General features: G+C 39.2%; 1 protein-coding gene and 1 long non-coding RNA gene across 2 annotated transcripts in view; both read left to right on the forward strand.

Annotated features, from left to right (window-relative positions):
- Nucleotides 1-11,974, forward strand: part of SMIM22 (small integral membrane protein 22) — a 75,616-nt gene extending 63,642 nt beyond the window's left edge. Inside the window, exon 4 of the mRNA XM_044089054.1 lies at nucleotides 11,498-11,974. Coding sequence (XP_043944989.1) covers nucleotides 11,498-11,545 — 48 coding nt within the window. The 3' untranslated portion in view covers nucleotides 11,546-11,974. The remainder of the gene's footprint in view (nucleotides 1-11,497) is intronic.
- Nucleotides 11,975-13,515: 1,541 nt separating this feature from the next.
- Nucleotides 13,516-16,012, forward strand: LOC122816326. Its single transcript, XR_006367071.1, has 2 exons — nucleotides 13,516-13,576; nucleotides 13,635-16,012. It is a non-coding gene; the product is annotated as an uncharacterized LOC122816326 (long non-coding RNA).
- Nucleotides 16,013-27,375: the final 11,363 nt, after the last annotated feature.

The raw sequence follows: 27,375 nt of genomic DNA on the forward strand, positions 1-27,375 counted from the left end.
CTGAGGGTTATGCTACTCAATGCCAGGAGTTTAAATCTCAAAATGCACACGCTCGAAGCACTCCTCAGTATGGAGAACATCGACATCTGTGCAGTAACTGAAACCTGGTTCAAGGCTCCAGAGAGCACCCCAGCACTACTAGGCTACAACTCATACCACACGTTTCGGCCACAGAACACAGACCGAAACACAAAAGGGGGGGTGTATCCATATTCATCAAGGATACATACACCTCCAGGTAAGTGGTGCAGCATGATATCTCTGAGATCATCCATGTGCAACTAACATCGGGCAAATCTGCAATGCAAATTGTGGCCTGCTACAGATCACCCTCCATGACCAAGGACCACCACTCCACCTTTCTGGAGACACTGGAAAACATGAAGGTCCTATCGAACACCCTAATATTGGGTGATTTCAATTACCCTACCATTCACTGGGAAAACTACTCGAGTACAAACTCCCAGGCCCAGCACTTCCTGGAATTCAACTCAAATGCCCTGGATCAGCTGGTAAACTCCCCTACCAGATGTGAAAACATATTAGACCTGGTCATCACCAACATGGGCGACAGGCATTCCACACCGGAGATCAACCAGTCACTGGTTAGATCAGACCATAAACTAATCACTCTGGATGTCCACACCCCATCACCACCCCCAACTAATGAAACCACAGTAAAAAACTTTTCTAAAGCAAACTTCACCTTATTTAAGACAGAGGTGGTAAGTTTCACAGCCCCCACGCTGAAGGATAACACTGCCCAAGATGCAGAAACATTTACAAATGCACTCTGAGCACCTATAAGGATGCATGGATCGTGCCATCCCTAGCAAAACCAAGACTCACTCCTCTAAGAGAAGGAAACCAGTTTGGTGGACCCCTGCAATAAACAGGCTATACAATAGAAGGAAAAAACTAGTTCAGAAAAAAAGCAAATCCCAAAAAGGAAAGACATTCCTGATTAGTGTCAGTAAGAAACTATGGTCCCTCATGAAATTATCCAAAAAGCCAAGGATTCAAAAGATACCCACAAAGCCTTCTTTAGCTATGTTAAGAATCTAAGTGGCAACTCACAGATATGCACTGAACTAGTGCAAAATAGCACAAAATATACTGAACCTACTGATATTGCTAACATCCTGGCAGATAGATTCAGTGCAAACTTCACCCCCCTCTCACCTCCAAAAGGGCCTCAACAATACCGGAAAAGTGTAGTGTCACAAAAAATCACAGATGCACAGGTGAAAACAGGCCTTTCAAAAGCCAAAATACAGCGTCAATGGGACCAGATGGTGTCCCAGGCTGCATCTTGCACGAACTACAGAACAAACTAACCCCCCACCTAAACATGCTGTTCAACCTCAGCCTCTCCACAGGCTATGTGCCCACAGAGTGGTACACAGCCACAGTTATTCCTCTCCACAAAGGAGGGGCCACAACTGACCCTGGTAACTATTACCCCATAAGCCTGACTAGCCTGGTCTGCAAGGCTATGGGGCGCATCATCATGGAACTCATTAACAAAGACATTGGGAACCTCCAAACACTTGACCTGACTCAGTTCGGCTTTGTTAAGGGCAGATCATGCCTACTAAACCTGGTTGACTTCTTTGAGACAGTTACCAAGGCCCTAGACAAGGGAAAAGTGGTTCACACAGCCTACCTTGACCTCGCTAAGGCTTTCGACACCATTCCCCACTCGGGTATTACAGAAAAACTCACCAGCCTGAACATAAACCCCTACGTCACGAGATGGGTTGCCAACTGGCTTATAGACAGAACTCACACGGTAAGAATAGTGGGCTCCAGGTCCGACTCTAAACCAGTCACAAGTGGTGTCCCACAAGGCTCAGTCCTGGGTCCCCTACTGTTTGGCATATACTTCTCAGAAGTACAGGCAAACACAGGAGGACTATGGCTAACCAAGTTCGCCAATGTCTGCAAACTGGGAGCCATAATTGACTCTCCAGCAGACACAGACATCCTCCAAAAGGGCCTTACTGAGACAGACACCCGATGTCAAAGTCATGGCCTCAAGCTAAATGCCAAAAAATGCATAGGTCATCCCGTTTGGGAAAAACAAAACACCCATGAATTACCACATAGGTGGCAGCACCCTTAATACAGAAGAAGTAATAAGAGATCTGGGGACCCAGGTATATAGTAATCTCTCCTTTGACAATCATATTGCCAAAGTAGTTAGGAAATCCTTCTATGTGACCCATCTAATTACTAAAGGGTTCACATCTAGAAATAAAGAGGTTATAGTGTCCCTCTACTCGTCACTCATTAGACCCATCATAGAGTACAATGCCTGATTTGGGATGAACCTCACAAGGCACTTCCAACAGGAAAGACTACAAAAGTACCTCACCAAGAGGATTACTGGCCTCAAACATATGTCCTATGCAGCCCAACTGAAAAAACTCTGGCTGTACTCAGTGGCATATCGCTTACTCAGAGGTGATCTCTGCCTAACTTACAAAGCATTGTCCAACTCAGAATTGATGAACATGCTCCACCTAAAGAAATCCAAGTCACTGCAATCCACACACTCTAGTGAGCTAAACCTCGCCACAGCAATAAATAGAACATGCTGGAGTGATAGATTCCTGTCAGAGAGACTCCCCATGCTTTGGAACAAAATTCCAAATTACATCAGGCAGAGCCCCTCACTAACACTCAAGAGAAACCTTGACGAGTGGATGGGTAACAGAAAATACACCCCTGAGATCATTTCATTGACTCTGCTTGACAGAGGATCAGTTAATTAATCAATGGGGCGGCGAAAGCCGACACTCTGGCTAGGCTTATAAATGCCCTCGGGCAGATAGCCAAGTACCTACCTATGAACCTAAGTTAATTTATTCCACATTTAGAAAAAAAATAATATCAAGCCATTTTTGGCAGCAGAGAGGGAATACAACTCTGACTATGGCCCAAGCAACCCATGTTTGATTAGTGGCTGAAGTTCTCGGCAGAACTACAGGAAGGATGGACATGCCCATCTTGGGGGTGGACAATGAGCTCATCATAGGCTGTAGCAGCCTGTTGCAGGGAAGAGGTGAGCATGCCTGTGTGGCTGATTGGCAGTAGCCTTCATTTAGCAAGTGCATGGGAGTTTGCTCTTGCATGGAACAATGCACTTTGGCCCCTACAGTAATAGGGGTCACACAAGCTCCCAACCCATGAAAGGGTTAGGCCAAATCAGGGACGTCAGGAGGCATACGCAGTGTACGCATTACAGTACAAATAATGTGAATGGGGGGTGGGGGTAGCAACAGGGCAAGTACTAGGACCCAGGAGGAACCACCTTAGCTGTATTAAGAAAAAATGGTCGTATAGTGAATGAAAACATCATAATTTGAGACTGCATTGTAATTTATAATTCATCAGGTATTTTCATTTTATTATTGTTTCATCCCGATTTTGTACAGAAGGTGTTAATTGACCGATTAAGAAGTGTAAATGTCCCCTGGAAGGTGGGAAAGCCACAGAACATGAAAACAACTTCCTGGTTTTCTTTTGGGGTTTTCTCTTAATCATTAATGCAGACTAGCTACTGTAATTGGTTAAACTTTGTAGAAGTGAAGGGGGGGTGTTGCTTGCTAAAGTTCAAAAGAGTACAGGTATGAAAGCTGGTAAGTATGTTTTCTAAACCAGCATTTTAAAAAAAATCAGAATTGTATTCTCTGCTGTGGTCTGTTGGTGAATTCACTATTGCTGCTCAAATTTGTTTGTCATTATTTTGGATAATTGAAGTTCCATTTTTTTCTCCATCTCTACTATTCATACTTTTTAAAAGTATTTGATTTTACCTCATATTTTTGTCCTACCCCTATTTTTTAATTTTCTGTGAATAATTGAGGATTACAGTCAGTATTGTCTTACATTATAATTTCATACGTATTCTTCAGAAAATATTTATGTTAAACCTGTTATCCTAACAACATTTTAAAGTGAAGTACAGTAATATTTTAAAATAATGTCCCAAGTTTTTCCCCCACTGTTTTTGACTTTGCCCAGAATTCTTTAGCGAAGAAGTTGAGAGGTATGCTGCTGCTTCTGCTGGCTGAATCCTGTGTTTTTGTGTGTGTGCCACATTCAGACTGTGTGCTGGGTTTAAAGTGCTTCTGTCTTCACCAAATCATTATTTTAAGATTGTGGACTAGTTGCTGGATTGACCAACTTGCTCGGTGGCTACCCTTCCATTTTTTGCCTTCTCATACTCTTTGGAGCTTTAGATTGTGACAAGTTGGTCATTAGTGTTTGGAACATGTGATGTAAGATATGATGAGACGGTATATTATGGAAAGCTGGAATATATGGGCTAGGAATTTCACAGTATAACTAGATGAAGGTTTTATAAACATGGAACGAAAAAATTAACTTACGTGGCCATTGAGATGAGAGATGTAGATGTTGGGGCATTATGTACTGTTCAGCCCTGATATGAATTGTGCAAACATGAATAGGGTGATTGATAAAGGTTGGCCTGCGAGAGGGAAGTTGATTGCTAAGCGAAGAATAATTCTTAAATACAGAAAGGTTGTCCAGTTGTTACATATTAGATTTTTAACTTTTTTTCTACAATATGTGTACACAGATGGATTTTGCTACCTGCTTCTGCTATAATTAGATTGTGTGGTTTCTTTATATCTTTGTGTCTTTTCAAATGTTAGGATGTTCAGAACTTCTGTTTATTAGAGATACATTTCCTGTGCTTCTGACTGCTGTCATTCAAGCTGTTTTGAATATATTCCCTTTTGATTCTGCAGTGGAACAAATGCAGTCTTGCCGTTTTTGAGTATAGACAGCAATCTACGGGGAGGCCAGTTAGCTTAATAACACTGTGCTGCAGTTTGCCAGCTCTATTACCAAGGGACTTAGCTTGGAAATCATTTCTGGGTGACAACTGCTGCTAGTGGTTTTATGTGCATAAACAGTGTTTAATATATTTCCTGATTCCTGACACTGTACTGCCAATGAAGAAGTTATAATTGACCTGTAAAATAGCAAGCCTGTGTTGTGCTTTTGGATGTTTGATTTTTTTTTGTCTGCCTATGTTGTTTCTTTGACCATACAATTAGAATGATAACAAATGTGTACTTTGAGTATCTGACAGCATTTTAATATATTAACAAACATTTTGTATAAACAAAACCTCTGTGTGTTCAGATGTGAAAATATTTATTTTGTTTTGCAATACTCTTCATGGATAGTGGGGCAACTTTGTGGAGTGGTGTGGGAAGTTATCACTAAATGTGTCTCCTAATATATTGGCTATATCCTTGAAATCAGAATGAGTAATATTATACACGAGTCTGGTACATTGTTGGATATTATTCCTTGCTTTCCTGACACAAGTGAAAAAAGATTTGCAATTTCCTTCGGTATGTAGAGGAACCTTAAGCTCAGACTCTGCTTTTCATTTTCTAGTTGTGCACTTAAGTTCCATTATGGTATGTTCCACTGTGGTCTCAAGGTAAGGGAGGGAGATTTTTGTTTTTATAACTTGTCATTATGATCCTTATTTTGTTGTATAGTTTATTAATAAGGTAGTAACACCAAATACGTTTCTTCCTGAATTTATAATTGTATTTAGGGTGGATGGGTGCTGAATTTTTTTACACAGCTGTTGGCTATTATTACAAATTGGAAGTGAATGTGGCACCCGTCTTAGTTGTGACCATTTTGAAGGACTATTGGGAACCTTTGTCTAGGTCTTGTACAAGCTGAAGTAGGTTTGTCCTGGAGAAGTCTCTAAAGGTGGTTTGGCAGTGGTACCACTACACCTGACACAGAAGGTAACTTATGGACAGATTTCACTAGGGATGAAAAGATGCAAAGTGGGGTATAGGTGGGAACTAGTTTGGTAATGGCCAAGTCAAGGGTCTATGAGACTTTCATGGGTAGTTTTTACAATTTGAGCTGGTGTTAAGTCTAGGGAATGCCAAGCATATCCATTTTGTAGATGTGTAGGTGTGCCACTCAATGTTTGGATGATTGTACCCTCTAACAAAAGGTGTTTGATTTGATATTTAACCAGTGAGTGGTGTTACAGTACTTTTCTTAATCATTGGGGGATCTGTGGCTAGCAACAGAGTTAATAGGAGTTTTTTTAATGGTGATTTAGATCTCTAGGTGTTCCAAATTAAGGTTATGGATAATGTTATGTAAGGTGACAGTGTTTCTGACAAATACAGATAATTCCCAGCAGCTTATGTGTAGGGGCTGTGTCACACTATTAAAAGGCACTCATGAGTAGCAATCTGGATATGGCACAGCTGGGGTAAAGTTTAGCATACAACGTAAATGGGGAAATACTTTATGTGCTTTCCCCCCTTGGTCAAATGCATGTTTGAACTAAAATGGCTGCTATTGTTTTGGTGTTTCATGCAAAAGATTAGCTTCCTGGCAGACATTTGCTGAGGGTGGAGGAGGAAAGCACTGTGATGGGGGTATGACTTGGACTTGTACGTAAGGGGGGTGGCAACATGATGATGATGATGAGGGTGTGGCTTAGTGGGGGCAGCAACATGGAGTTGTGAGTACAAATCTGAAAATCCTGGCTACACCCCTGGGCCAAATAAATGTTTCTCACTGTCAGTATGTCAGTGAGGACACACAACTTTAATGACTCCCTAAATGACAGCTTCCTGGATAGCTCTTAGATAAAATCCACTCCAATTGGGGTGGCCCGATAGACAGGGAAAGGGAAAAAGCATAAAAGCAAAACATTTATACAAAATAATAAAACAAAACAGTGACTGGAATTAGTCACTCAGGGAAAAGCTTTACAAGCAAAACAAGCCTGATTCTAGTTGTAGAAGAACAATAGCTTGTTGTTTTTGTTTTTACTGAATTAGTCTGTCTCTTATCTATCTCTAATTTTGAAGATCATAGGAAGTTACTAGGCTACTGACCATGAGACTTTTCCAAGCCTAGCAAAAGTTTTGCGCCCATGTTTCCAAGGTCAGCACCTATCCTCCCTATCAAGCAGGGACATAGGTGGGATCCCAGGGGTATTTTTTCTATTACACATCCAGGTTACACTAACAAGGACAGAGAAGTACTCTGCTTAACATGGAGAGGGAGTCTATTTCACATATGGGGGAGTCTCTGGGACACACATCTGTCCTGCCAGCAGGTCCTAGTAATGTCAAAGGCTGGGTTTAGGTCCCAAGTGCATGTGACGTGTGGTGTTTGATTTACAATATGCAGCATTTCCAGTAGAACGGGATTTGAGATGGCTTTAAATGCCAGACAGAGTTCTCCTCTGAACAGTCTATATGAGACTGAGTAAAGTGAGAGGGACTTAAGCCTGTCCTCATAGGAAAGGTGTTAACCTCTGCGGTCCCTCCAGCAGCCGCAAATGCCTAGTGAGGTACATGCCAAAGGGGGAATTATACTCGATTATAGGCCTGATTAAGGAAGAGTACAGAGAGGTTATAACTTCTTTTTTCCTGGATGCTATGCCCTTATTTATGAGATGAGTCATGTTGTATGCCCTACGGAGGCTATGTGTTGATCAAATTCTAGATTGCTGTCTACCAAGGTGCCCAGATCCCTTGCTACTGATTGTGTCCTAAGGACATTGTTGTTGATGTGGTACTTTGTGGGTACATCATTTTCATCTCTTATTTTGCGTCATATTTATGCCCTGTCCCCCATTAATATAATTTTTCTGGGAAATCCCTGAGGATCACAGTCAGTAAATGCCATTCATTAAAATATTAGTTTTTTTTTAATTTTTTTTAGAAAATAAAAACCTTCTAAGTGAATGACAGTTGTCTGCCACATAAGGATCTGATATGCCAGCAAACTGCTTCCTTTAGGCAAAAGTACAGGGTTTAAATCCTTCCACCCCCATTTGACCCCTGTGTGACTTTGAACAAGTCATTTAACCTGACAGTGCTTCTGGGTTGCCCCTTGAAAGAGACACTGCCTGGTGTGTTTACTTGGTTAATGAATAGATAAAACTACATAATATAATTTATCTCATTTGGCACCTTTGCCCATCCATTATTTTTAGCTTTGTCCAGAATTATTCAGCAAAGAAGTTGAGAAGTATTTTGGTTTGTTCCTTCTAAAAATTTTAGCTTTCTGACAAATTATTGCAGATTACAGTCACTGAATAATGACAGGTGTGTGAGCTTCAGATTTTGTATCCTTTAGACATGCTTTCAAATGCTAAGCTTGCTATTTTAGCAACTTACTAAATATGCAAGATAAACATTTAAAATAATTTCCTGTCTTTATGATTCTTGAGCTAGAGTTCAGAGAATTGCAGTAGGTTGCATTAGATGGTTCTGACAGCAGTAAAGAGATAAATTTATTGCACATTTATGAATGTATTCATTCACTTGATGTCATGCAGATATCTGATGTGTACAGTCATACAACTGGCTGTAATTGGTGTGTGTGTGTGTAAATATTTAGTTCCTGTATCCCAGAGTAGTTATGGTGTAAAGGAAGGAATCACTTTTAGTTTTCAGGAGTATAATCTTATGAGCATTGTTCTTTGTGTAGGATCGATGGTTTTCTTGTTTTATTAACCAACCATGTTTGCTACTTGGATGCGAATAAACTAGACAGCATGAAGTTTATGGCTTTAATGTTAATATTTTAATTAGTATATTATTAATTTAGCTTGTTTTTTGCCAGCGTGGAGGAATAAAATGCACTATGTTTGGGCTACAGCAATTTGTCTGACACCTATTGCAGATAAATAAGGCTATACGCGTTTAATGAGCTGCTTCATGTAGTAAAAGGTTTGACTCCTTCTGACTTCCGTTGTCTTTTGTAGTACAGGATTGGATTCCCCCAGCCTTCATTTTTTTCTCTTATGTGATTTTGACCAATATATATTTATCAGACAGTGCTCTTGGGCTGCTCCTGGAAAGGGGCATATTCATCCAGTAGGCTGTCACAGGTTTTAGTAAATGTGTTACACGTTTGTCTTTTGAATTCTTTCACCCTTCACATAGCCACCAATTAGTGCTTCACTGTATGCTATTTGGCTATAAATCTCAGCCCATCTGTTGAAGTTTAATGGGTTGACAGATGCATTTTCAACAAATATGAGCTTCAACGGAAGACAGGTTTAACACTGTTGATGCTAAATCTGTTTTCAGTGTGACAGTATTTTGTTTTGCTTAGCAAATGGCTGCCAAAGTTTTTGATGTAAAGTTTGAAATGAGTTTTATAATAAATCCTGATCTTTGTTCAGTGCAAAACAGATAACACTTTCTGTTCTTGAATTTGTGTTATGAGATTCTTTTTAGTGAGACATAAATGTCCATGTGCCATTCTTCACTTCTGTTAAGTGATAGTTACTGAGACTTGATGTGTTACACTGTAGCATACTAACACTTCATCCAACCCATAATCCTTAAGCACAACAAATGTAGTTTTTTTTTTTTGTATTGGGCATATTGCCAGGATATGTAAAGTATCTAAATGCATTGTTAGATGGGTTCATATGGAGATATTATTTCATGTTTAACAATAGATTGTAGGTAAACTATGCATTCTATACTTTTTTATCTTCAGACATCTTACGTGTCCTACCAGCTATCTATTGAGCCCTTATTGTACTCCAGTAAGAATGGAAACCTAGATCAGCCATGCCCAGGCTGTTTGCTATAGCAGTGCTAACAGCCTGGTGAGATCCATGCTGCAATGAAGTATACTGCTTGGTCAGGACGTTACATACGAGCAGAAACTTGCATGCAGCAATTGTGGAGCTCACAAGGCTGCTGCAGTGTGGTAGAGGATAGGGCCCACTCCCTGGCAGCAGTATGATACTGCCCCAGTGTCTTTATTCTCTTCAAAGGCCCTAGACATGGGTCAGGGGAGGCTAAGATGGTCCTGGCAAATGAGGGCAGGAGCTGGTGGCAGCTGATCGTTGGCTCCAGGAAGGAAAACAAAAGATGTTATAATTGCAACCCTCCTATGCAACAGCAATGCTCCAGTTTCTAATGGGATTATACAGTTTTACCACTACAGTAAACTCTTACCACCCTTGGAAGTATCTGATCTCTACAAAGTCCCTTGTATTCCTACTGCACATCTCTGCTTCTCATTTATCTGCATATTGAATCATAGCTGCTATACCTTCTTGTGATAATGCCTCACATGGTTTTCTTCTTATGAAAAGAAAGTGATAATTCAGTATTTTTGTCTGTTTCATAGTACTTTGTTTTCCCGCTTCTGCTTTTAGTAATCTCATACCGAAGTCTTCTGTTCTCCTACATATAATTGAAAAACTTCCTTGTTCCAACCCCTGCCCAAACCACATTTAATTCCTTCTCTACGGCTAGCTCAGCCTGCCACATAATTTTTACTGCCTTCTTAAATCCGTTTTTCTCATCTTTTCCTGTTTTCATCCTCATATATAGATTTTACTAATAACTTAGTCAGGCTGACTAGTTACCACTCCACCCTCCCCCATTTCCTTCTTTTTCTGATGATCTGCTTCACTCTTTTCTTTTATGCAATCCTGCAGACAGATCTTCCACTGTTTCCACTTCCTACCCATCATTATAACCTTGTGTAACTAATTAAACAGAGTAAAAATATTTAAGGGTGATTAGTTATTGGTAATGCATAGTTATTGCAGAGTGACAGGGATAAATGAAACTCAGTGCAGGTGATGATAGTGTTTATATCATAAAAATGTACCAGCAAGAACATTGGTTTATAGGTATTTAAAAATGAAATTCTATTTTTATGAGCTGTAACTCTCAGAATTATAACGGGGACTGTCAAGTCCAATATAATTTCTAGTCATTATTGTAACTGTTAAAATTTAGATTTTAACACTTTTTTACAAGTACTAAATATAAGAACACATATACAGTTATAGTAAATGAGCATTCTGAAGTAAAATGCCGATTTCTATACTCAGAAAATTTAAATGCTTGAATTGTGTGGTGTTTTCCTTTACAAATGGAAGTTCAGATTCATTGTGATCATGAGAAAAAAATGCCTCTGAAGAATGATTTAATGTGACTTGGAATTCCATAATATTTTGAAAATGTGGGCTTGCTCAGAGTAAGTGTGGTAATCTAGAACAGAGGATTAAGACGATCAGCTGCTAACAAGCTTCATCCTGTAGTCACTGGTTTGATTCCTTCTGTCACCATTTGCTTATTGTGTGACTTAACCAAACAGTGCTCCTGGGTCAACCTGAAAAAGTGTCACTTGCATTGTAGTAGGTTTGCCTGGTTGACCATAAAATATAAAATGAAAAATGAAAACAAAACTAGATGCAGGGTAAGAGAATGAAACCAATCCATGCCAAAATAAATATAAGTTATGCTTCATCCATATACTGTGATACAAACAGGAAAAGACCAGACTAGCAGTATTCTGAGAAGACATAACGCTGTTGTAATTTTATCATGTGGTGATGGTAATAATACTAAAGCCCACCATGTCATTTTTTTACCCCAGTTTGGTAACAAATTTTCCCTTTTCTTTTTCATAGCTGCAGAATCCAAAAGTTGGTGTGGACAACCTCGCCATGGAACCATAGACCAGTAAAGCCCTACCAAGTGATCATGTGGACCATCTTTTTACATAATTGGACATGTCTGTTTGATGAAGGTTTACACTACTGTATACAATAAGATATTAGCTAGAGAAAAAACTCCTTGTCAAAGTCAAATTATCTAGTCTGTTTTCTTGTAGTCCTACTTTCAAAAGATGTAAACTGCAAATGCCAATTCTGTCATGTTAACATAGTTAAGAGAGATGATTATTTTAAATGTTTTTTTTGTTTTTACTTGACATTTTAAATTTTGTGTTTAACCACTTTTTCTGTACAGTGAAAAGAACTTCTTCACACAACTCACCCAACAGGAAAAACTTATCTTCCCTCTGCTAGCAGTTTGATATGTTATCCACACAGGTGATAGATACTGCTAATGTAAACTATATTTTTTTATGCCTGCTTCTGGGAGACGGCTCACAAAAATATAATTTTCTACCCACATGCAATAACTCTCATAAGTCAAAAGCAAAGCTTATAATAGCCATAAAGGTCCAAACATCTTGTTTATCTCTACTAGGAATGGATTATTGGCTATTAAATACAACAGTGAGCTTCTTTTAAGAAAGCAAACTATTTACTCTTCTCAGTGCAATGAAAGTTATTATATTATTACACAGGAGATTGTTAAAGAAGTTGTAAATTTCAAGCATGGTCAAGGCATCCAGCTTGCACACAAGGGAAATAAAATGTGGTTTATTGAAACAAGTTGTCCAGACCCCTTCAATTGCAACCAACAGCTCAGATTAGTTTATAGGTGAGTGCAGAGGTATTTATATTAGTACAGATGGTTCCACCCCAGTATAGGGACATGTAAAGGCTTTGTCCCTGTAAATTTTCTCAGAAGGCAGTCAATCTACAAGCTGTCATCAACAAGTATATTTTGATTAATATGCAATTAAAATATGATCTTACAACCAAATAAGAGTGCTATCATGGCCTTATAAGTTTCAGAAACTTGCCATGATGATAGAAAGAATAAATGCCTGCAAAGCAGATGATGAAAATAACCCAATTTTTGTATTTTCAACAGGCTGTGCTTTGTGGTAGCACAAACTGTTTAGCTATCAGGCCAGAGTGTATGCACATATGTGAAGTGAAAGTTACATCATTGGTTCACCCATACAAAAGTGCTGCAGCTGCCACTTCTGTTATAAAATGTCACAACAATGATTTTTATGACATTTTCTGCTAGGTCTAGCAAAGTAATTTAATTACTAGATTGTTATTTTAAAGTCAGACGTGATTTGATCACATTCCCCTTTCTCAAGCAGTGCCTGTGTAGCATAGTTTTGTAATCTATAGGAGATGGGTAAATGCTTTGTGGTATCAGTGGATCTGAAATTTTATACCTCAAAATATGCAATTATAGAGTAAAATGTATGTTTATATAGTTATGCCAAGAACCGGACTCTCCGTTTTTTAATAAAAGCAGTTGGTGCACGAGCTCACACAAGGAACAGCACACATGTAATTAACTTAAGAACAATGTGTGCAGATTGAGATTTGTAAGCAGTCATGCTTTAACCCTCCTGTATTGAGTGCCATCTTGTATCTCTTTGTGGTCAAAACTGAGAAGAAACTTTTACTATATATTTTCCTTCCAGTTGTGGGTGGGTCCAGTTGAACAAAGAAGGCTATTTTCAAGGCTTGGTTTTCTCCAGAAATGCAATATTAATATCACTACATGTACCACAAGTGAAATGAGTTTAGAATGAATCTTTGACAGCTGAAACACTGGCCAGAACAGAAAAGATTCAGCATAGGCATAAAGGTTGTCCTCACATCCCTGGGGTTAATCTGATAACACCTCACCTCAGTACAGGCACCTCTGTAACTACAAGGGGTGGTGACTAGTAAATGGCAGGGGCTGAAACACTGGCCAGAAAAGATTCAGCATAGTCATAAAGGTTGTCCTCACCTCAGTACAGACACCTCTGTAACTACAAGGGGTGGTGACTAGTAAATGGCAGGGGCTGAAACACTGGCCAGAAAAGATTCAGCATAGTCATAAAGGTTGTCCTCACCTCAGTACAGACACCTCTGTAAGAAAAGATTCAGCATAGTCATAAAGGTTGTCCTCACCTCAGTACAGACACCTCTGTAACTACAAGGGGTGGTGACTAGTAAATGGCAGGGGCTGAAACACTGGCCAGAAAAGATTCAGCATAGTCATAAAGGTTGTCCTCACCTCAGTGCAGACACCTCTGTAACTACAAGGGGTGGTGACTAGTAAATGGCAGGGGCTGAAACACTGGCCAGAAAAGATTCAGCATAGTCATAAAGGTTGTCCTCACCTCAGTACAGACACCTCTGTAACTACAAGGGGTGGTGACTAGTAAATGGCAGAGGCATCATGTATATACAAGTGTGTTGTCAAACTAAAGCTGTGCAACATGCATGCAGGATATGCACACAGCTACTGTTGTAGCCTTTGAGTCCATTGGTAACCACTGGAGATCCAAAGTCAGTCAATATGAAGTCAAGGAGAAACACAGCTATCAGCACTAAGAAAACAAAGATTCAAATAATTGCAATTCCTTCAATGGCAGAGTGGTATCCATGCCCCTCCTCCATCACAGAACTACCCTTCTATTGGAGTAAGAAGGCTTAACTCTGCAGCAAAATGATATTCAATTGCTGTGGATAGTGGGACAGTATAGGTAGAAATCTCAGCACTATAATATCTGAATGAAGTAAACCCATGATGTCAATCAAGCAGAAGGAGGGCACAAAAATAGTTCTTCTAAATTAGAAAGGGAGATGGAAGAGGGGGCATTACCTGCATTTCAGATGATTCTCCTAATTTGAAGTACCTGTGTGTCACAGATTGAATGTCTTATGATGAAATTAGATTCCTATACATGTGACTTGTGATTTGTATTGGACACTACAACTACAAAAAGAAACTGGAAATAGTATATCCTATTTTGCATAATGAAGGTCTTCAGCCTACTCTGTAGCTAGCTGCCATTCAATGCAAACCCATGTTACTGGTATTACCACTCCCTCAGTTACTGTGGTTTCACATCCTTCAGAGCTTCACAGCTCACCAGAACTAATACTTCTGGCATACAAAATGTGTTTACTTATCCTCCCCCTCCACAGACGCACACAAATACAAACAAGCTATACATATCAGGGCCATCTGGTGCCTTTCCTCTTCAAACTACGTGGTACTATTTACAGTCAGCATTAGTAGTTAATTATAATTACTCATGGAGTGTCTCTATGCCTTACACACAAGCTGCAAATGGAATGTAGTGTCATAGAAATGTAGGAGCACATGGAGGATTTAGAGACACGTTGATACCAACTTTTATAACGACAAAAGACAGGAACCTGATCAGTTACAGCTGTACATGGAAGATGCAGGATATAAACTTAAGAGAGAATGATTTGCCCTCATAGTTCAGGTCCAGAACTAGAAACAGTAATAGAATCACAGGTGAAAACTTTCTGTTTCTGGTGAAGTCATACACCACCAGTATTATGTACTTCACAATGAAGCCAGAAGCCAGCAAAACAGCAACTCATTCCATGGTGCACAAGTAAAAGGTCTCTGTAATTTATTTATTCAGACTTGCACTTTCCAAGAGAAACATTGCCTTTCTAACCTGCAGATTTTAAGCCATAATATTTGCACATGTGGCTGTATGTAAAATATTTTCTAAGTGCCTTAGCTGTGCATTTTCAGTACACTAAATTCGTCTGCTCGATGGCTAAAGATTATGAAATGTTGCCTAACAAATCAAGCCACTCATGTTTTTGCGGGTGGGGATGAAAGCCTTCTGAAGCAGGTGGGTACTAGATTCAAGCAACAATGATAAATTACTCCTGACTTTGGAATGGGGGACTCTTTATGTAAGTACTTTGATCATTTACAGGCTCTGTCATTTTCCAATGAACTATTGCATAAAGAGCTAAAATCATCTTCCTCTGAGAAATTAAAAACCTGCATCATAATAGTTTGAAACATTACTGCTTCTGTTTGGTGTGTATATGTACAACCACAAAGTGCACCTCAAGGCTACTCACCATCTTCCATTAATACTGTCACTTTTACTTTGCTAAGGAATGGTTAACCTGTAAAACCTCCACCTTTTATTTTTATTTAAACAAATACCATTTTCCATGGCACATTGCCATACAACAGCAGAATTCTAGAATAATGATCTTTTTAATTTCTGCAGAATGTATATAAAAATCACTGGAAATCATACCTATAAATTAATGAGCATTATATTTCAAATAAATAAAATTTCTCTAATTAAATAATTGTACCTGCTAATTGTTGAGTATTTGTATTCAAAGGTATTCGACTAGTCAGGAAGGCCAGTTATGTCTGACTGGAGCCAAACAACTTTTTTTTAAGTGAATAAAATAATGTTGCTTTTGTCACAATTTTTGTTCTTTATTTCTGTATAAAAAGCAGAAACATTGGTTTACCCAGATGGTTCATTTGGACTGATCATGTTTATTTTCATAATTTCTAGGAATGAATGCAATTTGAGGTTAGCACTGGGGCCATCCATGTAACCCAGTAAGTGATAACAGGCATCTCAAGTGATGAGGCATTGGGGGGGGGGGCTCTAATTGTAATGCATCTGATGTCATTCTGCTGTGTGCCGCAGTTAATGAGGGATACTAGACTCTAAAGTGTAATGACCTCATTCAACAAATAAGATAAGGAAGCTTTCTATATGTCAACCTACCAGACAGACATTATTATGCATTATAAGCAGCTAAAATAATCTAATGTTTTGCATCAAATGTAGAAGAAAAATAGTGATGGAAATGCTTAGTGTGCATGTGTGTTTATAAACAATAAGGTTTGCTCACTTCTCTGCTGACCTGGGCCCTTCTAAATCTAGGGGTTTTTTTTGTTTTTTTAAGATGACACTTGCGGCTCTCCCTTGTTTCCCATTTTATCACTGAAAAACCAGTATGTTTTCCATTGGAGAATTCATCTTCACACTGTCGAAAACTACTCTTTAGGTATGGTACTCTCTCTCTCTTTGTTAAAGCCTCAGCCATGTTCACACCTCAAAAGTGCCCCTCTGTTGGTATTATTTATTTTAACTTTTGTATTTAATACAACTTTAGGTGTGCAGCTGAATACATACAGCTTTTATCTATATTCAGTGGTCAGTTTTAAAGCAGCAGTAAGTTCTGTACTTATTATGGACTGAAATAGTTCTCAGGATGCCAAAAGTCTACTTAATAATATCAGTTGTGTATCTATCAAAAGATAGTAAATAAAAACAGTAGTACTTACTTCTTCAACTTACTCAACCTTTTGGGTGGCGCAGTGGTACAGCAGTTAGCACTGTCACTTCACAGAAAGCGGTTCTCCAGTTCGATTCTCAGCTAGGGTGCCTTCTCTGCAGAGTTTGCATGCCCTCCCTGTGCTTGCTCTGGTTTCCTCCCACATTCCAAAGACATGCATCTGGAGTGTTTCTCCCTGGGCCTCTGCTGAAAATAGGCTCTGTCCTAGTCAGACCTTCCAGGTAAACAAATGTTAACTAAATCAATAACCTATGCTACAATCCTGCTGTTAAAGAATAGTAATACCTGCATGCAATTAGGAGAAAAAAAATCATGTAGTTCAAGTAATTGTTGAGAAACAACTACTTAATAAAACTAGGCTAGAACCCTAGGAAACACATCTGGTCACACTTTTTTTGTCAAAAAGAGGGGGACATGCAAGTCTGATTACTAAAATTTAGGCAGAATATGAATTCTTGTGAAGAAAGCATTATGTGACTATTTGGTTTTCGTGAAACATGCTCTACAGGAAGAACCAGGGGACAATCGCCAGCACTGCAGAGTCATGGACAACATGAGGAAGGACGGTGTCACATTGGTGCCAGGCTTCAGGGACTTTTGAAAGGATAAGTAAATTAGAAAATGATGCAACAGTGCTGATATATGCAAAACAGAGCAAAAAATATACTGTGGATGAAGCCGGTGAAAAGGAGCAAAATATATTGACAGTGGAGGTGCTTAAGGAAGGATGACATTTGGTGTAACAGGGCCAGCCTTAGTAACTGTGGGACCCAATTTAAGCCATTTTGTTGGGGCTCCTCAGCTACCTCCCTGCCTATCACCACATGCTTCCCTTCCCGGCTTCTTGAACATAAGACTATCTCAGTTTAGGTATCAGTGTATTAAAAATTAAAATATGTTTATTTATTAAAACTTCTCTCTGCTAGGTATTGTCTGTACTCATACCTTGTTGCTAAGGTTTGGAACTCCTTACCTATGTCTATCAGGTCAATACCTTCCTTCCAGTCCTTTAAAGCCATTCTAAAAGACTTCCTAGTCAAAATCTATGTCTGCTGCTGTTCAACCACATTCTAAACTATATCCATAAATATAAACAAGTACCTATTCATACCTTACGCCTCTTTATTCGCTTCCTAACTTTAAACAGTTTCTTTCCCCTGACTGTACATACGCCATAACCCTGTTTTTTTTAACTCACTTCACATTGCAGCTCATGTTTGTATTACACTAACCTATCTTTAAGTTCTCTAAACCGGCTAAAAAATCTCTAAATATTAAATTACTGTGATATAAGTTGTAACTATTTCTAACCAATGTTGTCACATTATCTCTAGTTTGATATAATAATTAATATAAAAATCTAAACTGGTGATGTTTTTGTATTAGTTTTGAAACTTGTAAAATATTGTTCTTAAAATGATTTTGTGGCACTGTGCTGAGTTCCTCCCCATGCCTCTGTTGAAAATTGGCACCTACCCAGTCAGACTTTCACGATAATCAAACATTAATAAATATTAGTTTATATTTTGTCATAAGACATGTTAAAATAGAGTCCTTCATCCCCACCTGCAAACTAGTATCATTTCTTTTCCTTTCTTAGGATTTTCATAACTTGTTCAGACACCGTTAGGGGCCTGACTTTTGGAACACTGAGGCCCGTGTCTACACCATGCTTCATCAGGTGGGTTTACCCTGGCTTACCATAAACATGTTACCAAAATATTACAGTTCTGCCTGTATTGCCTTAACCAGGGTAGCTGTAGGTTCCCTTTGTCCCCCAATACTTTCTTCTCTCTTTTTGTCTCTCTCTTTCCCATTCCCCCCACCTCATTTGGGCTCATGCCTTGCTCACCTTCATCCCATACCTAACTATTGCACATAATGTAAATCTTTCTTCGTCTATTATTTTCTCCACAGAAACGTGACATTATACAATTCTTCTTCTTACCTAGCTCACCGACTAAATTCCTGTATCATGTCTACCTATGTTTGTGTTCTTTTATGCTGCATATTATCTTGACTTATATCTCCCTAAATGCTCATCCGTACGTTACTGCTGTTGCACTGATATTAACATTTATTGTTTCTTTAATTAGTACCTGAAAATGGTCTAGGTAGAGCAGTGCTCTACACTGGTCAACAAACTTTAAATATAAAAATATATATATATATATTTGTAATTTATTTATACTACATGCTCCACCTTCTTTGAAAGGTGCTGTAGACAAAACCAAGCAGACTTTGCTACTAACAAGCGGGGTCACTTTGAAACTTCAGTCCTGGTAAAATCTTCCGACCCACAGTTTCTAGCTCCTGCCTTCCATGCCCATTGCCACTAGATACCAGGAATTACTGGACAAATGAATGATTGGACTTTCACTTAATAGTTCTTGGAAGACTGAGTGCCCAAAAAGAGCATGAGAAATTTCATCTCCATTATACATTCTGATCTCCCATTATTCCTTAGTTCCTTCACAAACTTGCAGTTATTGCCTGAAGTAGCTTTGAATTAAGAATTCCTACCCAGTTCTGAAAGTCCAACAATAATAGTTATAATCTCTGGCCTCTTGATAAAAATGTCATCACCACCCACTTAAATCTATTTCTAAAAGTTTATTTTTATTTAGTTACTTGTTTGTTAAACAGTGTAAGTGGACTAATATATGCATATCTTTTCCTACCATATCCCAGGTCACAAATATAACAGTAAAGATTACATGCAGGAATAATTTAGAGGAGGCATTAAGCTTCATGTTTTGGCAGGTGAGAAGAATTTAGACTGCATTAACAAAACTCACTTGGCTGTAGAGAGAACATGAAAGTCCACACAATCTGCTTAGCTTGCTATGACACTCATCTCGAGTTGCGTCCAGCCATTTTCTAAGTTTTCATTTCTCACAGTATTTTGTATGCAAACTCATTATGGAGTTAGGGGCTGACATAATGGTTAAGGTGTTTACCTCACAGACACAAAGTACAAGGTTTGATTCTCTCATTTGAGGAAAACTGGCTACACTTAAAATGACTCACAAAGTCATTTAGCCTAGTACTTACCTATGAACTTTTGCCCTGTAATAAAAAAATATAAACTGTTTCTGTTATTGTTTTACCATTTTCAGCCAACAGGATCATGTTTTGTCCACCTGTGCCTCCCACCACTCAGCACACATACCTTATGTTTTACTTCTCTGGAATTATTTTGCTCCTGTCTGTGACTGCAGCAAACCTTTCCCTGCCATACTGCTGAACTCATGACATTCTGTCTGTCACAAGTATTGGTGATCAGAAGTTTCCTCACATCACAGCATCTGCTATTTTTTGTTGTTGTAATACTCACTCATGTTTGTTTTCATGCTTTCTGAGACTGGTTATTCCATAGTTATTTATTGTACTTGTACTCATTAGCTACCAGTCATAAATCACGTCAAGAAATACACACACACACACACACAAAAAGGGCATAGTACCTCCCTAATTAAGGCCAGTCTTATCTTTTTAGATAACAGCAATAGTACAAAACAGATGATTAAACTCACCAGTCTGGGGTTGAAATCCCTAACAGCAATGGACTACTATCAGTATGAGATGCTTGCACTGTCTGCTATACAAAAGGCATGACACTACAGTTACTAATATTGGATTATCACTAATGCAATGCATGACTGGAAATGTAGTCTGCTCTACTAATGAGCATTGCAAGCACTGTGGGAACAAGACTAACAGGAAAATGTCTATCATTTTGCTGTAGAATCTCTCAGGCAAACCTCTGTTACGCAAGGCATGATAACCCTGTCATAGCTCTGGACAGGGTCCCCTGAGGGACTAGGGCCCTACTGGGCCAAAACTAAGGTCAGCCTTGGGTGCAAAAGCAATGCATGGTGGGAGAAAGTGTAGTATTCTGCAAAGTGAGTGTATAAAATGTTTAACACTCAAACTAGAAGACAAGAGAGTGTTACAAAGTTACTAGAAAGGCACTACAGCAAACATGAAGGACAGCCTATTGGGTGTAGTTTTGTTTTGTCTCATTAATCATTGTGTTGGATTAACAGAAATTTAATTTTCAAGTTCTGTTTTATTTAAGTGCTTATTTCCTAAGTATTATAAAAAGCCAAGTGAAAATAAAATTATTGAACACAGAAGTATATAAAAAGATCACAGATCATGGAAGAAAATTCTGTGTAATTGCACTCAAGTATAAATGTTTGAGTGTAATTCAAAACTGCATTAAACAGAAGAAAAACTGTGCAAGTATATTGCTTTCCAGATATTATTTATTTAATGCTCTCAAACTACACTGATCTTAAAGTCCATAAGAATGACATTCAGAGAGAACCTCAGAACAAAATGCAAGCAAATAAGTAAATAAATAAATAAGAGTTCCAGAATGACAACAGCAGCAAAATAACACCAAAGTCCAGCTGTTGGCTGAGTCTACACCATCCTGGAACAAGCCGCTAGAACAGAAACAATAAACAGTATACTTAAATGATCCCCTGTGCCCTGAATATAGGATTCACACATTCCCCAAACAACTTGCTGTTTGACAAATGGGTTGGTATATAGTCTGAATACAAAGAAAATAAGGCAGCCAAGCAAAACTCCCCCAGCCATCAGTGCTTCTCATCAAGACAGCTTTATGAGAATCTACCATAACTATGGCAATACACTAAAGCAATCAAAGACCAGACAACTCGTAAAATGCAGCAAAAAATGCATATGGCCATATAAATCAAGTACATACCACTCCCCAAAACTGGAAAGCCAAGGGACAGCAGTGAATGCAATAGCAGAAATGTTCACCCCTGGGTCTACAGGATTTAAACAGGAACTAAAACAAGACCCAGAACAGCAGCAGTATTATTAAAAACTAAAGACTATCAGAGACTAGAGCAGCAGGAATGGGTGAAACAGCAGTAGGCGATGTAGGCGAGAACATCGTCACAAGGCAACTACGCTCTTCGCTAAGTAAAACCACCATGCAATTGTGCAGTTCTAAAGTGGAGTTATACTGACAATCCATAGCACAGAATAACAGATTGTTTTTCCACATCTGTTTTTACCCCACCTACCTTCTCCCACTGATCTTCACACATGCTCCTATTAGCCCATTTTACTTCTACCCCCTGATGCCCTCAGTGCATCCACTGGGGATCCCAACAGAATCCCACTGTGAACATGGAGATGGGCCTTTCCCTCTGCAGGCAGGGATGGAGAGAGAGGCTGTAAGAAGTTTAAGACTCGTCATTTTTCCCACTCGAGAGGCAAAAACCAGGAGGTGGGCATAATGTAAACCAGCTAGGTGTGAGGATTTAGGTTATGGGGAAGGAAAGGTCTTCCTGGGTGGAGACAATGTGAAATGTAGGCAGCACTGCCCATGCCATCAGCTCGCTCATACCCATTCCACTAATTTAGCATTCTGTCTATAGCTAGGGTGTCTCTAATGCTTGCCCTGCTTGCATGTAGATTCTCAAATCCCCCCTCCCCGGGGATGGGCCAGCCGATGTTTATTGCTTATCTTAGCCCTCAACACTCCTGCTACCCAGTCATAACCTAAGACAGGAAGGTGAGTAGGGAGTGGCCCTTAGCATAACATGTTTAAAATGTAAAATCGCAGTGACCTTTTTTATCAGCACCAACATCAAATAGTTTCTAACTCTTTGAATTCAAGATTTGAACAGAAGGTTAAGAAACAAAATGAAAATCAACCCTGTCTCAATGATCAAGTGCTCAATAACCTTTAACTACTTCCCTAACCTCTGGGAAAACAATCATTTGTACTACCAATGCCCAAAGGTAGCTCAAGTGAGCTCACCGTTTACAGAATAGCTACCCCCCCCAACTAAAATCCTAGAAAATGTGTCCAATCCAAACTAAAGTACAACAAAAATAATCAGTCCCCCTGACAACGCGTGTTTTGGTCCTTTCACAGTATAGCTATGTCTCTACTTAGTTTCACCACAACCATAAACCAAAGCAGAATAGCCACTGCACTTCAGCAATCTACCTTGACCTATCAAAAGCCTCCGATAAAGTCTTCCATGCATGCAAAACTACTTCAGCAATTTTCCTCCCAAGGGCTTGATCATACCTTTCTTTCTTGGTTTAAAAGTTACCTATCTAACCGGTATCAAGCTGTTAAATGGAACATTTGTAGGTCTTCTTTCCTCTGTACAGCAGTAGGTACTCCTCAAGCTTCACCTTCAGTCCCCTACTTATTTTCATAAACAATCTTTAAACTGTAAGCAAACATGTCACTATTCCACAATATGTTGATGACTCCACTCTGATCTGCTCTACTAATACAATGGAAAGGCTACAAAAGCTTACCCAAGAATCCCTTCTGCTGAAGCCTGGCTTACTTTCCAACAGATATAGTTAAATCTTAAGAAATCCATATTTACTCCAAAAAGTCTAGCTGAGGAGAAATACATTGACATAACCTCTTCTAAAAAAAAAAAAAATCAAACTTGTACCCCGTATAAAACTTCTTGGGGTAACAATTGAAGATGAACTAAAATATGATCATTACATAAATGTTACTGTAAAACACAAAACCTTGATGCCCTTTACAGGATTAGACCTTGCCTGACAGACACTGTTAGAAAACATGTTGCTTTGTCTTGTACCTTCCATGTTTTACTTTATGCAGCTCTAATATTTGTCAATTTATAAATCACCCAACTAAATATCCTTGACCAATGTTATAATAAAATAGCCAAATTTGTTGCCAATATGGCTTAGAAACCCCGCCATTGCACTTGAATAACTTTACTGGCCTAAACCAAAACACCCACTATCCCTCTCTCAACTATCACTCATAACCTCCGGTATAAGCCTCTTAATTGTCCCAGCCAAAGTAACATCCGCCAGCAAAACTCCCTAACTAGATCTCTTCACTCCACTTACAAATCCCTTCTCTTCATATTCAAAGTTGATAGTAGGGCGGAGAATTCTCAACACTCTTCCACTATTGCCAACCTGTGAAACTCTATCCCTGAAACAACTAACTAGCACAACAACAAAAAAGCTTGAAAAAAAACTTGATTCAAACTTTACCTTATGAACTCCTATCTATGCCCATGACCCACTTCAGCCTGACCCATTTCTTAGTCCTCACCTCTACTGCTGCTTACATATCTTCTGTCAAACCCCGTCCCAGTTTGTTCCATGCAACAAGAAGCAGTCTCTTCTCCTTTCATCAACTATTTCACTCAACACATCCCTTATGTAGAACTCACTCCATGCTGTATCTTTGACAGCTTCCCATTTGCATTACTCACATCACCCTCCAGCATCCAGTCTCCTGTGAGTTTATAAATTTGTACTTAACTGTGAACATTTTTGCATATCATCAAAACTAGTATTTAATGTGAACATTTTTGGTACATCTGTAAAAACTGTACTTACACTGTAAATATTTCTGGTTCTGTTAGAACTGCCTTCATAATATTTATATAATTACTGTATCTTTGTACCTCAGCTATATTTTCCTAACTTGTTAATATTGGAGCACCTTCTGTGTGGAGTCTGCATGCCCTCCCCATGGTCAAGTGACAAAGATATGCAGGTAGGTGCAAGTGTGAATGGGTGTGCCTTCCTTGAAGGTTGGGCGTCGGCTGGCAACTCGGCACCGTAAAAATCCACTGCCAATCATTAGCGGACCAGAGTTCCCCTGTAGCGACCCCTAACCGGGAAAAGTTGAAAGACAGTTAATATTGTGTTTTCTGCATTTTTACTATTCTTTCTTGCAATTTCTTAACTTGTATTTCCTGTATTTTAATCATATGTCTTTTAATCCATGGAGCTTTTTCTCCCTCTGCTGAAAATGGGCCTTTACATGGTAAACAAATGCAATAAAGGCACAGAAATTTGTATTAACCTGCTAAAAAGAGCTATCAAAAATTATGAAATAAAACATGACAGTGTGATTCAGAAACATAAAATTACACCGATGATAATCTATACACCAGAACTGCTGGAGTACAGGAGCTTTACTAGTATTATGATACTAGAAGAAATAGCAGCATTAGTCAAGCAGCATGTGTTGGTGGGCATCTTTGGAACAAGTAACCATGGTGTTGTGCATCATCACCTCCCTCACAGATTGTTCCACCACTGGCTAATGTATCACTGCCTCCACAACAAGGACAATATCAACCATTATCCTATGGATAGAGACACCAAAGGGCAGTTATATCAGACATGTGCCATGCTCACACTGAATCAAGGGTGATATGTGCAATGTCCACCTCAGTGGACATGAAGTTTGAGTAGCATTAACCACCCTTGCAATGAAGGCCTTTCAGAATCTAAAAGGGGATAAATTAAAAAAAGAGTTTTTCAGGAATTCATTAAGAAGTTTTCCGACATCAGCATTATAAATACAACAGCACTTCCCTGACATGATGCAACAGTATGTGGAGGAGTAGATTTGGTTTCTATGAACACCAGTAGAGACAACCACCACTATTTGGGCATTCTACAACATATTCCATTTCCCTGAGGTCCTAAGGACCACTGTTTGTACGCATAATGACATCAAGGCCCCCCTACAACATGGTATCCTGTACATCAGCCAGAAGGGCTTCCACTTCAACTGCCAGGTGGGCTGCAATGCACAGGGCATTATATACACCATGTTTCGGTGCCATCCAAGTAGTTCCTATGATTCCTACATCTAGCACATGTGCAACGTATACCAGAAGTTGTGATTTTCCATTCTTAGGTGCACACCCTGCCACCCAGAAAGTCCGCAATGTGATGCCACTGCAGGTAAGATTTGTTATGGAATTGTGTCTGATTACCCCACCAATCATCCCCATCAGACCATAATAATGACTTACAACATTGCGCTACCACAAACTTGAAATGTCATTGAATAAGTGTTTAGACTTACAAAGGCTTGCATCTGCTGCCAGAATACATCTGGTGGTACACTGCAATATATACCACAGACTTGCACCAAGACAGTATTTACCATAGACCTGCAGTCCATATGGTGCTATGGCATTAGATGCAACATGGTAGCATTGTAGTAGCATCAGGCAGACAGCAGCAGTTAAGTCATTGGAGAAATTGACTACAATGGTACACCATGTGAGTTAGTCACAGACACAACAAACAGTGGCACTGCCAAAGAGAGCATCTGGTCCACAACTATGGACCATGACATGAACCACATACAAGAAAACCCATGCATAAATTAATACTCTCACGCTATGCATTAGTCACTAACTGGCTACACTGTGCATCAAACATTACTAAACCCACATAGGCAGGACACAGTCATCCCTTGCAGAGAGAATGGACAGCAATGCTACCATATGTGCAAGAGATAGTAGGAGGATGTATCCACACTCACATGGCTACAAGGTTGGAAGAACACAGGGATCTCAATTTTCCAGTGTAGGGTGAAGCTTTCAAGTTGTGAATACTGGCCAGGTGTGACATGGTGCTCTGCAGAATCAAGACTGGAAATGTCCCATCTGCTAGATGGTATAAGATTTTGTAAGCATGTATGGAAAGCCTACTGTAGACTTCCATGTGATCAAGGAGTATATGGTTGGCATTCATGACCCTGCAATATAGCTATTTGCTGCACTCTGCAGGCCAACATGGGAGTGGGAAAGCACTGATCTGTAGGATCCAGAGTAGCAGTACCAGTGGAGTTTAACCACAGTGCAACTGGAAAAGCATCTTCTATGACAGGGGTGTCCAACCTTTTGGCTTGCCAGGGCCACACTGAGTGAACAGAAATTGTCTTGGGGCCGCATATAAAATATATCATATAGTTAACTCTTTCGCTGCCACAGGAGACCAAAGTCGACCTCCTGGCTGTACTGTAGGTGCATTCAAACAATTAATAAATGTAATAAGTGCCTAATATTTGCCTTAAAATTCTAATTCTCATTCTGATTTTAATTCTCTAATCTAACTGTTAATTCTAACATCTTAGTTAATCTATAGATTTTTTTTTTTTTTTTTTTTTTACAAATAAACAGATATTCACTACAGCACTAGCATTTCTCACTGGGAAAACCACTCCAGCAGTCCATCTGCATACAATGTCAACATTAGCAGTCCTACAATACTATAATCCACAAAAATAAGCCAACAAATTTGCAATAAAGTAAAGAATTCACATTACTGACTTAATAAAACAATTCTGAATAAGCTACAAAAGGGTCTCACTCAAACAAATAACTGGTGCCAGAAATATGGCCTCAAGCTAAATGCCAAAAAATGCACAATCATCCCCTTTGAGTAGAGTGATGTCCCCACAAATTGTCACATTAATAACGATGTTGTAAGCACGCAATCAGTCGTGAGGTGCTTGGGCACCCAGGTTGATAGAAACCTGACTTTTGACCACCACGTTGTCTCTGTTATACGGAAAGCTTTTTACATGGCCCGCCTCATTAGTAAGGGTATCTCATCCAGGGACAAGGAGATCATAACATCCCTGTATTTTTCCTTTACAAGAGCAATTATTGAGTGCAACACCCCTTTTGGCATGTGCCTCAGCA

Source organism: Protopterus annectens, chromosome 12.part0 (genome assembly GCF_019279795.1).
Source record: "Protopterus annectens isolate FY-2018-M chromosome 12.part0, PAN1.0, whole genome shotgun sequence".
In the NCBI taxonomy this organism is placed as follows: Eukaryota; Metazoa; Chordata; order Ceratodontiformes; family Protopteridae; genus Protopterus; species Protopterus annectens.